Source organism: Zosterops lateralis (assembly GCF_965231275.1).
Source record: "Zosterops lateralis genome assembly, chromosome: 2".
NCBI classification, from domain to species: Eukaryota; Metazoa; Chordata; class Aves; order Passeriformes; family Zosteropidae; genus Zosterops; species Zosterops lateralis.
In genome coordinates this window covers 63,706,821-63,723,455 of record NC_139763.1, presented here as the reverse complement: position 1 = coordinate 63,723,455, position 16,635 = coordinate 63,706,821, and the positions used below count along the sequence as shown (strand labels likewise).

The 16,635-nt window shown below is 42.6% G+C and overlaps 1 protein-coding gene across 5 annotated transcripts in view; it reads left to right on the top strand.

Annotated features, from left to right (window-relative positions):
• CAB39L (calcium binding protein 39 like) overlaps window positions 1–15,655 on the top strand; it is a 61,344-nt gene extending 45,689 nt beyond the window's left edge. For all 5 annotated transcript variants that reach the window (XM_083855135.1, XM_083855136.1, XM_083855137.1 and 2 more), the window contains 5 exons: window positions 541–709; window positions 4,243–4,302; window positions 5,808–5,873; window positions 6,525–6,668; window positions 13,785–15,655. In XM_083855135.1, coding sequence (XP_083711261.1) covers window positions 541–709; window positions 4,243–4,302; window positions 5,808–5,873; window positions 6,525–6,668; window positions 13,785–13,964 — 619 coding nt within the window. In that variant the 3' untranslated portion in view covers window positions 13,965–15,655. The remainder of the gene's footprint in view (window positions 1–540; window positions 710–4,242; window positions 4,303–5,807; window positions 5,874–6,524; window positions 6,669–13,784) is intronic.
• The last annotated feature ends 980 nt before the right edge of the window (window positions 15,656–16,635 follow it).

Below are 16,635 nucleotides of genomic sequence, written 5' to 3'. Positions count from 1 at the left end.
ATAGCTACAGAAAGCTTAATCCTGTGCAGACTGCCTGGAGAGACTCTTCCTACCTTCCTCATTAGTACTCCAGGATGATGTCCTCTAGAGGAGGAGTGGGAGGTGATGGATGGTCATGAAGTGTTACAGTTTTCTTGGATAAACTGAAGAGCTCAGAATTAAATCTGAAAAGGGAGGTTATTACACTGTACGGGCTGTGCTTTCTCACAGATCCAAAAAGGTGAAGGAGCTCTGTTGAAACGTTGCACACTCCCCACAGTCTTTCCACAGAGGGGAGGTGTAGTGCAAATTTACACCAAATTGTGTTTTGGCTTGGGAAGAGAGAGGTTTGCAATGAAAAATTCTGGCAGCCTTATCTGTGTGTCTGCTCCTGAGCTTTGGGATGAGGTCCTGCAGCTGGGTACAGCACTGTGGTGTACTGTGAGCTGCCCTCCGTGTGTGCTGTCCCTCCTGGCACATGTGTTCCCTGTTGCTGGAAAGGTGCCTGTTTATCATTGTTCTTCTATGTTTTGATATTTTCTGTTTCTCTTCATTCTCCAGATATGAATCCCCAAATATTGCCTTACGTTGTGGAATTATGCTGAGAGAGTGTATCCGCCATGAACCCTTGGCCAAAATCATACTATTTTCTGAACAGTTCAGAGACTTTTTTAAATATGTGGAAATGTCAACATTTGATATTGCTTCTGATGCCTTTGCTACATTCAAGGTAAATTATTCAATACATACATCATCGTTTGTGTCAAAAGCAGCACTCCATCAGAAGTCATCACAAAGCATTGTGTTGCTTTGAACTGGGTGGCTTTTTTATTGTTCAGTAAAGGATATAATTAATTAATCCTTGGTCTGATTGTAGCAGGATTCACAACAGTTATCAAGTCTGCAAAGAGAAATGTAAATCTGTATTTAATTAACATTCTTCACCTTGATAACCCATGATCTTTTGCGCTACCATTTAAAACTCAAATTAATTATGTATTATCTATAGTTCTTGTAAAATGCATTACCTTTTTCTCTCCCTACCTTCCCCCAAGACAAACCCAGTGCCCATCATGACCACACAAGTAAATAGAAGGCATAATTTAAAATTAACATTTGAAATCATTGTAATTTTTGCTGTCCCTTCTGAGCTCAGCATTCAAGTTTAGATTAATGCCAAACCTGCTGATTATTTCACAATATATCCATAGTCTTTAGTGACCCATGGTTCAGTGTAAGGACTGTAGTGCTAAAAGCTATGTAGATGGAAGCACTGCGTAGGTTCTCTAGAGTGAACTGTGTAGAGTTTGTGTTGTATTAAAAACGAGGTTGGGTGAAGTTGTCAAATTTCTTGGAGTTTGTATGTAACTGTTATCCTTCCCACCAGGTGCTAGTAAAGTCCTTGAGAAAAAAAAAAACCAAAAAAACCAAAAACAAACAAAAAAATTTTGATGCCTGTGAACTTCACATACAGGGAAGATTAATTTATTTCTGAAAACAGTTTAAGAAAGCTGAGGGAAAATCTTTTTAGTTAAAGACTTTTCTAAATATAGATGCAACTCCTTTTTTCTTCTATCACTGAGCTCCCTGCTGTCATAGAAACGCATTGTTTATTCTTTCCTTTCAGACCTAATTAGAACATGATTAGATAGACCTCAGGAGTAATTGTAAGGAATGTTAGAGCTCAGCTCAGTGATTCAGCATACAATGAAACCTGGCTTTTTAATGGTGTTTACTAACCGACTGAATGGGATAAAGATTTGCATAATGGAGATAAACGTTGCATTCTTCAGTAATGAGTTGAGCAGGATTAGCAATTCAAATCAGCCTTTAATTGATTGCAGCATCTTTCCCTTATTTTAAGTTTCCCTGTTGTGGTGTCCATTAGGTAAAGGTTATGAAATTCAAAGTAGCACAGAAACACAGGCAAGGTATAAAAATGCAACATAACTTAGATATTTAAATCTTCTGTTTCTGGCATTTTACCCTATGCTCAAAAGAATATTTGTCTCTGGTCAGAAAAAGTGCTCCTGGACTCAATTCCCAGCTTGACAGAAGAGATTTGCATCTTCTCCCTAGTTCAGCAGAGTGTGTTGGTGGTGATGGACAGTCTTCACCCCAGCCAGGAGGCAGGATGGGGACAGGGCTCCTTAAGCTGTGGCAGTGACTGTAGACTGCTCCAACCATCCCAAAAACGAGGGACTGATGTTGTTCACAGATCTACAGCTGTAGAATGTACTTCTGTCCCCTGTGAACTGAGTGTATTTTTAGCAGGATTTAAAAATAGGATTCTACATCCTCACATGCACTGGAAAGAGAGGAGTATGAGGGCAGTTCATCCTCAGACAAAGGACAGAAATCGCCTTTTAAAATGCTTGGAGGAAATGTGTAAACGGCATTTTTTTTTTTTAATTTATTTATTTATTTATTTATTTATTTTTTTTTTTAAGTTGCCTCTTAGCACCTGATACATGGTCAGTTCTGGAAATAAACCAGCTGCTCATCTCATCTCCTTTTTGTCTGTTACTCTGAGTACCTGGAACAGCAAAAAGTGATGTGGAAGAGATTGAATAAGGAAATAAGGAGCTACCTCATTTCTAATACTGCAAAAATTAATGCTGTGATTATTGGCTGGCTGGATTACTGAACTCACATTTTCATTTCTGTTGTCCCCATGTTGGGTTTGCAGTTGCCATCAGTGTGTCTGGTTCAGAGCTGAAAGCCTTGGATAGTCTATGCACCAGAAGAGGGCTTAATTAAATGTGCATTAAAGTCTGAGGATATTTATAGTAGGGAAGCACTGGAATTTTTTATGATCTGAAGATGTATGTCTTAATTAAAAATATCCAGGTGCACTGCAGAGAGAAAACAGAACTGTTATAAATGCAGAGGAAAAGGGCTTGTATTTCAAGGTATAAGCTGGCTGTGGAGGGTGCAAGCAGCAATTGGAATGGGCTGGCTGAATGCTGCTGCTCCTCCACACTTCCTTGTCATTTCCTATGAAAAACTGATTTTGGATTATATTTCATTTGTGCCCCCTATTGAATGACTTGTACTTGCCTCTAAGTGCTCTGCATAAAAGCTCCTGAATCACATGTTTCACTTAAACTGCTGTCACTGCAATCCTGCTAAATGAAGGGATGTATTTAAAACAGGCACTGGGTTTTGTAGCACTCTGGTTTCCTCTTATAATTGATGGTAAAAATAAATGAAAGGATTAGTATGTAAAGGATTTCTTTGATTTGTGAGGACGTGTCTGTCCATCTGCTTGAGCTCCTCATCAGCTTCAGTCTCTGCCTGGGCAGGGAAACCAAGAAAAAGATTATGAAAAAGAGCAGAAACTGGTTCACTGAAAAATACCAACTTGAATGGACTTCATCAGGCATTTATTGCGATCAATGTTATGTTTTAAAAGAACCAGCAAGATAAAAATCATACTTAAATGCTTCATGCTGGCCACTCGTTTCATAGCTATTCATCCAGTAAAAAGACTCAATTTCTTCTGGAGCTGAACATTTGCATCTCTGTCACTGAGCACCAGCATCCATCCCCATTCTGTGGGGATTTTTTAAAATTTAAATTTGAATTAGTTGCCCTTCTGGAATGGGAGGCAATCTGTCCAGCTCTCTGAAAGGTCCACTAGTGCTTTGTGTCAGAAAGTCAACCTTGGGCAGAAAAAGCTCTACAGAAGGGACTCATCCCACTTACCTGAGACTCCTTCCAGGGAATGGAGTGGAGGTGGAGGGAGCCTGGATGGCTTGGCTTAGGTTGATGTCTAGCTTTCATTATTAAATAGTTGAATGTATATACAGTGGTTGAATTTGAGGTTTTTTTGTTGTATTCTTGGAGATGAGCAATAGCAGTTCAGGCTTAGCATCATTCCCAGCTGTGGGGTAGTATGTAGATCACTTTTGGCTTGGAGATCATAACTCATCCTCCATAAAGAGTCTATTTAATTTCTTCCTTTTCCCCATCCCTGTTTTGTGTGAGTACTGTGCACTCTGACCTATCAACAACAAAAAAAGGTGAGAGGGAAACAAGAATAAAAAGAAAGAGTATTAGAATAGTTCTAAATTAATTCTATTAGTATTACATTACCAGAGTTCTCTCTAAAGTCCTACTAAACACATAATGAATGCAGTGTTGTCTATAGAAATAATGTTGTAAATGCCTTCTGATCAAAAGTGCCGAAATACACTTGAGAATCAAGGGACAATCAAAGGCACTTGCTCTCTCAGGTAACCTTTCTCTGTTCTTCCCCAGGACCTGTTAACACGACACAAATTGTTGGTGGCAGAATTTCTGGAACAAAATTATGATGTAGTAAGTATCAATGCTGAAAGACTTTTAAAAAAATCTATCCATGCTTGGCTGGAAAAAAATGTGCAGAGGGTTTTGTGCTCTGCACAAACTCCTCACATAGAACTGCAAAACCAAGCACTGCTTTGTACTGGAGCAGAATCCATGCCTGGCCTGTGAAATGCAGATACCCCCTCTGCACTCACCTGGGGACACACACCAAGGTTAAGAGCAAGTTTTATCTCCTCAAGTGTGAATGGAACTGAAACTTTGTGTGTAAATAGATCATGGGAGAAAACTTGTGCAGGTTTTAAACAGCTTTGTGATACCCCAGCACCAACAGGGCCAAACCACTGTTATTTATTGTACTTTGGGAATGAGGAGAAGAGTTACTGAAACAAGTTTTAGCATTACTGGCAATTCCATTTACCTAAATGAGGGACTGAATTTTGAGTATTCCTATTATTTTCCTAAGGCAATTAGTCCCTTAGTTAGCTGCTATTTTTCACTTTGATTTTTTGGCTCCTTTTTGGACCAAATGTGAGTCAGAAAAATTCCATTGGATTCAACTAAAATTGGATTGATACAGATCATGGAATTAGACTGTGGGCTATGTTTTCATGTTACCTGAGGTATTCTTTATTTCATTGCCAAAATGAAATAAAGACAAATTTCTTTCATTCTGGTTGCCATGAAGGTTGAATAAAGAGCAGGCTTATTATTGCTGAGTCACTAGTGCAGCTTAGCTGGAGCAAAGTAAGTGTCCCTGCTAATCTTTTCTCTTACTGCTGAAGCACTGCACTGGAACAGTCCCCATTCTACATTCATTTGACATTTTAAACTTTTAAATATCTATTGCCTAAGCGAGGTTTTTGTTTTCTTTTTTATTGGGGAATATTGGATGGCAGTGTTGATTTTTCCCACTTGTTTGGTGGATGGTTTGAACATATTGCAGCCTTCTCTCTCAGTCTTCCTGATCACAAGATCCCCTTGGTCTATCCCTGCAAAATCCAGCACACACTTTGCGCCCAGTGACCCTCGCTGGGCAAAGAGCTTTAACAAGTGAGAGTGCTGAAGGCAGGTGGGGTGGTACCTCACAAAAGGAGCTTTTGGGATGCCCCATCACCATTTTGGGGTGTTGTCTTAAGTCACACAGCCAGGCATGACCATGATATGAGTGAGTGGACATTTTGTGCTGGATCCACGTGTCCTGGCAGCAGTCACCCTTCTGTAAGAGAAGGCTGTCCAGACACTGGCTTACTTCTGTCCCAGTTGGCTCACACCAGCCCTGTTCCATCCAGTCCATATGTGGTATTCCCCCTCTGCAGCACTTGGAAGAGGAGTGTTCCTGAGTGTTAATTCATGGCATGATAACCAGTCAAGAGAAAAGGCCACAAGAGCTGGGCCTGGCACTGCAGTGAAGTGTTAGAGGATGGCACTGCTGCAGCCTCAGCTGCCCCTCTGGGGTGAGAGGGACCAAGGAAGGATGGACATGAATCTGATGCATTTGTGTTTTCTTGTTACTCTAGATCTTTGAGGATTATGAAAAACTCCTTCATTCTGAGAATTACGTAACAAAGAGACAATCTTTGAAGGTAAAGTCTCTCAGCCCTTTCCTCCTAAATTTGTGCTCTGTGTTATGCAGAATATCAAGGTGCATGTATGGTAATGGAGCAGCCATTTTTCCATTGAGAAAAGAACTAAGGACTTGGGATGCTCTTCCTGAAATGCACAAGAGCTCACTGTGTCTTCTCTTTCCTGCACCCTCTGGGGAAGCACTGGGCCATTTCTATGGAATGAACATGATCACTTCTCCTCTGAGCTCCGATCTGTGCTTTGGTTCAGAATCTGGGTTCCGAGGAACTTGGCAGTAACTGGCATCTCTGTCTGGTGCATCATGGCCTGCACATGGAAGCAGAGGGGGGTGTGAATGTAACATGGGAATGAAATGAGGGTGTCTTTGTGGGACAGCTGTACTATACTTGCTTTTGTCCCAACTGCTCACACCAGCCCCTATTACACCCAGCCCATATGCAGGATCCCTCTCTGTAGTATTTAGAAGACGAGCATTATTGGGCGTTAAGTAACCCACTGCATGATAAGAAGTCTAGTTCCTTTTTTTTTTTTTAAGCTAGTGACATTGAAACCTCTTAAGCAAATATTGAAATAGGCTGCTGCTTTCTTTGCATTCAAAAATGATGTGGTGAACTGAAAAAAAAAGTGTTTTTTTCTAAATGTGCTTACAGCTTCTAGGTGAACTGATTCTGGACCGACACAACTTTGCCATCATGACAAAATACATCAGCAAACCAGAAAACCTGAAGCTAATGATGAACTTGCTGCGAGATAAAAGCCCCAACATTCAGTTTGAAGCATTCCATGTGTTCAAGGTGAGCTAGTATGAGTTGTAGAGGTGGCAGACTTTCTCTTCTCCTCATAAAAGTCTTTCAAGCTGGATAAGAAGAAGTCCAGAAAATTAAGGCAAAGGTTGGGGTTACAGTCACTTGCAGAGTTTGAGAGTGTCATAACTGAAAAGGTTTCTATCATTCAACCTCTGATTTCTGTTTGTCTGCCTTCAGGTGAGACCTAAAGCAGCATCATTTTGGTTCGAGCTGGGGGTGGTCAGTCAAGTAGCCATAAGCTACAGATAACAAAATACACAACTTCTAGGTAGTATCCAGGGGACCTTCTCCCCACTTCTGGATCATTTTACCATGTGATTCTGGGTAAAGATAAAAAAGGTCATAAAACTCTACCTTAAGATTAAAAGTAGATGGTGCTGGTGCTGGACATCAGTGCAAATGCAATGTGTTTTTAAAGGTATTAAAAAGGTTTGGTAAACCTGAGCTTGAAGTGAGTTTTATCCTTCCATCATTTTGCAGTGACATTAATGCAGTGTTAAACAATTACCAGACCCAACCAGTGTCCCTTTTTTCATGATGATCAATGTTAATAAGTTAGAAGTTTACCATTTTCCTATCAAAAGAATTGTCTGCTCTCAAATAGAGGGTGAGTAAGATTGTTATGCAAAGCTAACTCTAATTTGGAATGAACATGTTAATTTCAAACTATAAATAGAGTTGTTAAAGATTATCAGAAGAGGAATTTTGAGCCTCTAAGGATATTCTTCCCTAAGTTGGCTAAGAAAGATACCAGATAACACCAAATGACTGTGGAAAGAGGTTACAACACCCTCCACAAATTCAGGGTGACTTGTTAAGTTTTGCACTTATGCCATTTCTGATTTGGAATAAAAGCTTTCAGGTCTTCAGTGTGGAGACTTAGAGAATGTACAGCTTCTCAAAAAAGCTTTTAGTTTTCTAAAAGAAAAAAAAATAAAGCTTCAAGGAGGATTAAAAGAAAATTCCTTTTGGGAAATAAGCAGTTTGGTAAGCTGTTCCCTCGCTGACTTCTTCCAGTCAGCTGAACCACTGTGAGTAACTTGTACTCCTCCTCCTTATCAGGAGGTGTGTGGCTCCAAGATAAGCAAGCAGTCTGGCTCCAGACACTTGCAGCCTTTGAGAAGCCAGTGGGGAGAAGGTATCAGAGGGCTGGGGTTTCTTAGCCACTCTGTGAATAAATGCAAGATTTTTATTTATGAAAGACAGGAGTTGCTGTTCCTGAATTAATAATAGGCATGGACCAGGCCTTGGGAATGGCTGATTTCACTTATTTTAGGAGGCATTCAAAAGGACTTGGAATAATGTAAAAGGATTCCAGTGTGCAACCATGTCACACATTGCTGTTCTTCCCATTCTGCCTTCCTATTCCTCCCTTCCACTGTGTTGCATCCCATTTCCAGTTAGAGTGGGGATATTACAGGCTCATCCTTGCTTGACCACTTGCAGTTGCTGTCATGTGGATATAATGTTTGGACCTTGGAGTGCCAGCAAAACAAACCATGAGCAACGGTGGTGTTGTGTCTCTTCAGTTCAAAGGGCCAAACTCTGTCCTCAGACACCTCCGTGGGATGTTGTTGGTCTTTTCCAGCAGTACCAGTGAGCAGCATTTCAGCAGGGCCAAAACATTCCCATGGCATTCCTCACACTGCCTCACATGTGCAGTGCCTGTTGTGGGGGAGCTGCAGACTCAGAGCAGAACCTGATCAGCTGGAAATTGCTCATTCACAACCACCAGCAGCACATTGGTAACTGTAGAGGTGCAGCAGCTCCTCTTTTAGGGTCCTCCTCACTGAGGATCTGGGTTCCTTGGATGTAGCAGCATCCAGGTCCTCCCCAGGGAGAAGGGTCATTACAGGGTTTGCTACCCTGTAAAATTGCATTGTGAATTAGCTTTGTAGAGAGGGTCAGAGAAACTCTTTTCCCTCTGATTTCATTTCTTAAATTGAGTTCTAACTTCTTGAGAACTACTGAAATACTTATATATTTAAGAGACTGGTTGTTTGTGTCCTGTTCTGCAGTGTCCCTGCCTCCTGTTTCTGGGTTTGTGCCTCTCGGCCTGGTTCTCTTGTCAGCTGTAATATTCCATGTTAATGTGACTGGGAGAGGAATCTTGTCCTCAGCTTCTAATCTCATAAATTTTAAACTGTGCCTGCATTTTAAAATTATGCTTGCAAAATACCTATGCAGTCCTGGCTGAAATTACAGTAAAGTAACCACAGTGATTTGGAATCAAAGGTCTGCTGAGAAGGGGATACTTGCTGCTCTGTCTGGGCTGCCAAAAGATTTGGGTTTAAATTACCTGATTTAGATGTTTCACCAGTTAGACACAGCTAAAATGAAAAACTGTTTGTTTTGTAAGCATCCAGATTCCAACACTCCCATGTCCCAGCTGACCCAGAAAAAGGCTTATGACTCTTACTCCCTCAGGCGATTTCTAATTATTGCAGATTTGAAACTGTAAGATAGAGATTAAAGTGATGAGCACTTCTAGTGCAAACTTATTTTGGAGGAACATTTTGTGGTGGAAAATGCCAATACCCCCAAGCTCTGAGAATACTTAAATAATCCAACTAACTGTGAGTGGGAAAATGAAGACAGAGTGCCCACTTGCAGTGCCTCATTCCATTCTCCATTTAAGAGCTGGTTGATCTTCCTCCTAACTCCCCTTCTCTTCTTTTGCCTGAAAAAAAATGGACTTTCTGCCTTGCAGCACCCTCCTGAAGGTCTGCAGCTGTTTCTAAAACTGCATGTCCCAGGCAATGTATTCATAAGGATTACCCAGTATTTAATCATGAGGCAAAACTAATACACCTCACCTCTTCCCTCCTTCTGCATAAATAATCCAAGGGGATCACTTAAAGTTGTAGGCTTTGAGAGTCACTGGTTCTTCTCTGCAGTGATTTCAGTGGAGAGATGTCAGTCTTGAGCACACACACTTTGAGGATCAAATATTGGGAAGGGCTCTCCAGGTCTGTGGTGGGTTTGAGATGTGCTCCATTTGTGAAGCCTACTTTGAGTTTGCCTGTCTGTAGGGAAGGCTGTATCTTTCAGATGTATGTGAACGTGGTGCAGGGATTCCTTTGACCTCACATATTCACAAACAAAGGGTAGGAACAGCTCTCTTGGATTTCACAAGTTGCTGATTTTGAGGAAAACACCCTGCACCAGTGAGCTGGGATTATGCTACTTTCTTGCTCCTCAGGAGACATTTAACAAGATATATTTTACTGTTTAAATCTAAAAATAGAATGGGTACAGTCTGTTTTGTGACCTCAGTTTCATTTTTCCATTCTCTTCCGTGCACATTACAAGCTACCTCCTGCAGCTTTCTCTGCAAATGGCCTCACATAATTTGACCATACTGACAGTTTGCTCTTGGTACAAAGCTGAGGCCATGTTTGTGGGGATATGTCCTCTCTGTTTCTTAGCTGGATAATATGAAGGGTAAGGGTTATTATGTGAAGCATTGTGCTATAAGCAGCATGAACCATGTGTGTTCTGTGTGTGCAGTGTCCTGACAGTGACATTGTGCATGACACCAGAGTAAGTCCTAAAATACTCAGTCCAGGGCATCCTGTAATTGCTCTTGCTCTGCTGTTGCCCCAGAAGATGGTAATGCCTGGTTATTAATTGTAAGGAAATAAGGTCAGATTCTCTAATCAAGTAGTTATGATGTTTGTTTGAAGAAATACATTAGAACTTTTAATGGAGAAGGTAGCAACAATTGCACTTTGGACGATTTTTGAAGCTTCAGAGTTGATTTTCATTCCAGGCCTTTTGCAAATACTCATGAAATGGAGCTGTCTCTGTTTTGAGACAGCTATATTTAGAGCTGGAATTTTTATGTGGGTACTGTCTTCATTTTGGGTCTCTGTCTCTATCACCTATCTGAATTTAATGCTCTAGAGCACATATCCATTCATAATAAAACCACAGGTGAAACCAAGTTCTCTGTGGTTTGATCCAACTTCATTTTAGTTGAAATCTTCCAGATAGCATTAATAATGCTTTTGTTTTTAGGGATTGATCTCCTTCTCTATGCCAAGACAGAGTTCTGAATGAGGGGGACCCTTTCTAACATAAAGTCTTGTGGTGGTCCTACTCCTGGGCTCTGTGAAACTGGTCAGTTGATACTGGCAGAATTGATTTTGTTTGTTTAGCCAAAGTATTGAATAATATTTCAGGAATGTTCTGGTCCTTGAACATTCTCTCTTTAGGAGTCCCTGTTGACACTGAGCAAGACTGGCAGTTGAGATGATCTTTGTTTGAATGTTCACTTTGTCAGTTTTGCAAGGGGAAGATTGTAATCTATAAATAATTGAGCAGGAAGATAAACAGGATGTGATGGCTTCTATGAAACTAAGTTCTTTATTATTTGCTATGGTAATGCCAGTGGTAGATCCAATATGAAATGCTATTTACTAGGTCTACCACCAACCTTCCAGTTCTGTTTGCACAGCAGAGAGTTTTTACAAGAAGAATTATTTAGATTTCTTCATTTTGAGAGTCACCCTTCAGACAAATACTAGGGAGGCCTAATATTCCTTGAAGGAAGATGTTCAGCACTTCAAGGTCAGGTCTTCTTTGATGGCTTCCATTTGCATTGTCATCAGATGATTTCTGAACATGTGGGTCCTGCCAATGCATTTGATGGTTTCTTCACCTCGTCACCAAGGGGGAACTAGACTCCAAAATAAAAAGTTCTTATGAAGATCTGTAAGTCTCTGCCTGTAGGCTTACACCCTGCTTTTCCCCAAGGCAGCTCATCCAGATGACTAGGGGCTTATCATAGTCCAAATCCTGGAAGTATCTGTCTTCTATCAACATGTTCATCTGCTGTAGGTCAGCACACAAGGAGCTGCATCCTGGGGCTGCTCCAGCTGAGAGCATGAAGTGCTGCAGCCTCATCCAGAGCTAAATGTCCACACTCAGGAGATCTCAATATGCATGTTCCCTAGATAAAACAGAGACTGGAAAGCTGTAAAGTATGTTCAGATTTACATCCCCTAAACCTTTTTCTCTAAGTCTAAGGGAAACCAATGCATCAATAGCAGTGTATCAAAGTTATTTGCAAAGGAGGAGATGCTGCTCTCAGATGCTGCAGCTGTTGAGAGTCCCTCAGGTGTAGTGAGAGCTGTGAACTGGCCACCCCACTCATAGGCAGATGTGTCCCTGTGAGTACTTTGGGCATTGTGCAGGAAAGTGGCTCCTCTGAAGGGATACTTGGGAGTGAAGGCCGTTAGTGCTCCACTTGATAAGTTTTAGGTGGCAAGTGGGAATAAAAAGGAATCATTCAGGATGATCGCTCAGGGTAATTAGGGAAGGGCAAGGTGGAGGCCTGTGTAAATAACTAAATAGCGTACTGTCACTGGGACCATGGCCTGGACACTAGATCAAGGAAAACTTTGTAATACACTTGGGGAGTGTTCACCAGCATGGCAGAGGTTGCAGCTCTTTCTGCACAGCAGAGGGCAAAGTACCTTGCAGCAGGGACTCCTAGGAGCAGCCTGAGGGAGAGGGATCCAGAGGAGAGAAAAGCATAGACAAAGATTAAGAGTATTCTAGCATCAGGATCCCAGGGTTTAAGAGCAGATGCTTTGCCTCAACTTTGTGAATGAAAAAGTACTTCTGCCTTCCTGTTTGGGCAGAAGTACTCAGTGGGATGCTGTTGGTGTGTGTTGAGCACTCCTTCCACATGCTTCCCTGATGTGGCACTTTCCCCACCACTTGTATAACGTCCTGTGATTTTAGAGTATGATGCCTAATGGTGGGTCCAGTCTGAACTTCGCCCCAGCCTTTACCAGGTGCTGTCTTAAGGACAAGAGGCTGTATCACAGACCCCCAGGACAGAGTGCGTGATCCTCATCAGGTAGCACAGCTCCTCCCTGAGCAGCTGGATGTGGCCCCAGTTTTCCTGTGGGCACAACCTCAGGGGAGACAAAGGGACCTGCAGAAGAGCCCTGGATTGGGAGCCAGTGGTGGTGCCGCCTGTGCTCGGCAGGACAACATGCCATTCTGTACTGTCAGCAGATGTTTGTTTTCATTCTGGTTTGGACAGGCTTGGAGGGAAGCTGGACACTTTCCAGTTCTGTCCATCTTTAATTTCTTCTCATTGGGTAGAGAATAACTGGAGTTATTTCTGTCGTTGCACAAGCGCTCAGACGCTGTTTGTTGACCAGCCATGGTAACCTCGGTGCGAGCCAGATGTGGGAGCTGCTCCGGGGTGGCCGGGGTGCGCTGCACGTGTGTTCCCACCGCGAGCCCCATCTGCCCCTCCTGACCCATGTCCCCAGAGCTCTGTGGCATCCTGAGGTCCCTGAAAAGAGCCTTTCACTGCCACTCTTTGGAACCTTAGGTTTGCACTTAACCCAGAGCAAATGTTAAAGAAACTGTCGTGGCATGAGGGGTCACGTTCAGAGCTGGAAAACTGCAGCTTTAGTGATTACAGAAGGAAAAATCAGAGCATTGTTCTTCAATGGACAGAGTGCTGGGCTGGCTGTGCCAGGTGAGTATCTGTGTCTCATGTCACCTTCCTGCATTGCCACCCTCCTCTGGTCAGCCAGGGCTGCAAAGGTGCTGGGCACACCACAACCCTCCTGCTCCTGCTGCTGTAAGTTTCCATGCTCCCATGAATGGATTAGGCAGAGGGAAATGAGGCCTCTGACATATTTTTCCAAACCAAAACAAAACTGGCAAGTCTAATTTAAGGCCTGGTTTAATATGGAAATGATATCAATACTGACACGAAGCTTTTCCGTTCTCCTGAAAATTAATTTCTGTGTATTTGTCTTGTGGGTGAGAAGAGGCTGGGAATTGATAGCTCCCTCTCAACAGGTGGGTTTTCAGTCAAGTTTTTATCACCAAAGAGCAAAATTAAAGGGAAGCGATACCACACACAGGCATAGTTTTGCTGTGGAACCAACGTATTTGAACTCCTGTCTAACTGCCTTGGGACAAGGCGTGTAGCAGTAGAGCATCTGCCTGCCAGCCTTCAGCTGACTTGTTAGAAAGTAACTTATGGGGATGTTGTGACTGATGTTCCTCTATCTCTCTCTGTCCCCACCCCCTCACTGCCTCTCTGTACCTGATTTGTTTGCATGTTAGGTTTTTGTGGCCAGTCCAAACAAAACACAGCCTATTGTGGAGATCCTGTTGAAAAACCAGCCCAAGCTAATTGAGTTTCTGAGCAATTTCCAGAAAGAAAGGACGGATGACGAACAATTCACTGATGAGAAGAACTACCTGATTAAGCAAATCCGAGACTTGAAAAAGCCAACGGCATGAAGAACACCTCTTGTTTTCCACTGTAGGCATTAATCTCAAATGTTAAGTTCCTCTGTGTCCCTTAAACACCACAATAGTGCTTGAGAAGGCACAGCAAGTGCCTGGTTTTTATTTTGTCTTTGTTCCTAAATGTCAAGAGTATAGGGGTTTTACATGAGAACTAAAAAACCAAAAATCTAGAATAATATATTATTTTAAATCAAGACTATAATTATTTATGTCAGTTTAGAATCTCTCTGTACTAGAAGCTGGTTTGACAGATTTTTTTTTTTTTTTTTGTGCTCAAGAAGAATGAACCTCTTTGCTTAACTTTATCAGCAAACTCAAGCACTGGCAAGTGCACAGAGCAGGTCTTCTGAGAACTGTGATGTTGTTCCTTCACACCTGTAGTTGTGACTTGGTTCTAGCGCTGCACACACACAAGACTGTGAAAGAGTACATTGGTCTCTGGAGTTAGCTGCACTTACAGGTCAGGTTCTTTAGTCAAAACTACAGAAGATGAAAAAGCAGAAAAGGTCACATTTTTGCTTCATTTTGTGTTCTTTCATCTTTTTTTCCCCCCTAGATCAGAGATTTTCTATTCCATGCTAGAGAACAGATGGATATATCAGCCATCTGAGCTGTTACTGCCTAACTCTCATTTCCCTGTGTGTGATCTATCTTGTGCTAGAGCACAGGCTTTTCCTACCAGCCCCCAAGCAGTCTCATGAGGAGCAACCCCATGTACATGGTGCTCATGTGCCCTGTAATGGGAAAAGGCAAGGGCAAGCCCCCCCAATCAAAGGCCATGCTGTATTTCCAATTAAGTGATCCCTTACCTAAGGAAACCATCCATAGTCAAGAATATTGGGTGGTAGCTGGAGCTACTTGGCTGAATTGTGACAAGGGCTTTGCCTCAGCACCAGAGTGAGAGGAGGGTCTTTAGTGTCTTTCCATCTGAATTCCAGTCCTGGCTGTATGAGGTGGGGTTGAGCTGAGTTCAGCAAGGGAATCATGAAAAGTCCTCAGCCAGATCTGCTGAGTGGGCCGAGGTCCCTGAGCCTGCAGGTGCTGTCACAGCTGAGAGCATTTACTGGATACCGAGCCGGGGAGGCCACTGAGCAGCAACAGGCACCAAAGGCCACTTGTAGTCAGGTATTTTCTGTCCTTGTTCATCCTGACATGAATTCAGGTTCTGTGTTAAAGTTGTAGAACAGAAGGTTGTTGCACTATTAATGTTTTGAGTTTAATAAGCTCTACGGTACAGGCAGTGATTCCCTGGTGTGAAGAGTTCTTGGGGTCTTTTTTTTTTTGAACAGGAAAATGTTATTCTGATGCTTTATTAGGAAGTGAAGTTTGAGAGCAGGGAGTGGAAATTTCTTGGATTTTTCTGGACAGCCTAAGTTCTGAGTTTTCCTATTTTTTGTAAGAAAGTTCTCTAGCTAAAACTCTAGCTAATGCTTCAGGTAATAGGTGACACTGAATTGTAAAAACAGAACAAGCCCTTTTCTTTCATTAAACTGGTGTATATTGAGGTGACTGATACTTTAATTTATGTGCTTTAGAAAAGGGAAGAAACAGAACAGATTGTGGTCTCATGTTTTGGTTTTTTTCAGATGTCAGATACACACAACAAATGTACATCTTAGTTGCCTGGAATTAAAAAAAAATATTTACAAACTATTAAAGGCATAATTACTGATCACCCTTTATTTCTGTCTCTGGTTGTTTTTTTTCTCTCTTGCCTTTCTGGATAGCCAGACTCCATACAGTGCTAAATTCCTTCTCTCCTTTGCCAGCTGGTTTCAGCAGATGGAGAGGGCTGAGCACTGCCTTCAGAGCCAATGCTCTCTGAAGCATCACCTCTGCAGCCCTGGCTGGCAGGGGTCTGGCAACCCCAGCTCCAGCCCAGCTTAGCCTGGCCACGAGGCTCATCCCACCCTGCGGGTGGTGTTTGCTGGCAGTGGTCACTTGCAGGTCGATAAGGGAGTGTCTCTGGAATTGCAGTCCTTGAAGCCGTTTAAGATTTGGAGCCTGAATGTGAAGGGTGCTTGGCTGTGTTCTGAGCTCCTGGGGTGGGGCAGGTCTCCAGGGCTGGATTAACACAGAGACACGTGTCCATTGGCCTCAGCCTCTGGTCACATGAGAACACTGAGCTTCCAGCCCGTGCTAGGAAAAAGTGTCTCATGGTGTGCTGCTGGGGAATGCCTGCCCTTGACAAAGTGAGCGGGACCCACACAGAGGTGCTCAGAGAGTCTAAAACTGTGAGCACTTTGTCTGTGTGGTGTGGACACAGAGGAGCACTCGAAGAGACCCAAACCTGGCAGTAACATGAGGAGTGAGGTTACACCCTGGTGTCTGCATAGGCAGAGATGTGTCAAGCCAACAGGGAACAATGATGGGTCCCAGCCCTGTGAAGGAAGCCTTTTCCAGGGCAAGGAGTCTTTGGACCACCTGGGAAAGTAAGTGGTAAGGAGGGCTTGTGGAAAAGGGGATCTGTGTGTGTCTGCAAGAGTGGGGGAAAGAAGTGGTCTTACAGGTAAAATGACACATGCCAGGACCCTTGCAGCTTGTCTTACCAGAAGCTGGCCCTGCAGTAGATCACACAACACATCTCAAAGTAGAGTCTTTCCCCAAGCTCAACTTGCTTAGATCTTTGAAAGAAAAAAAAGCATAAAAATCAGTGAAGATG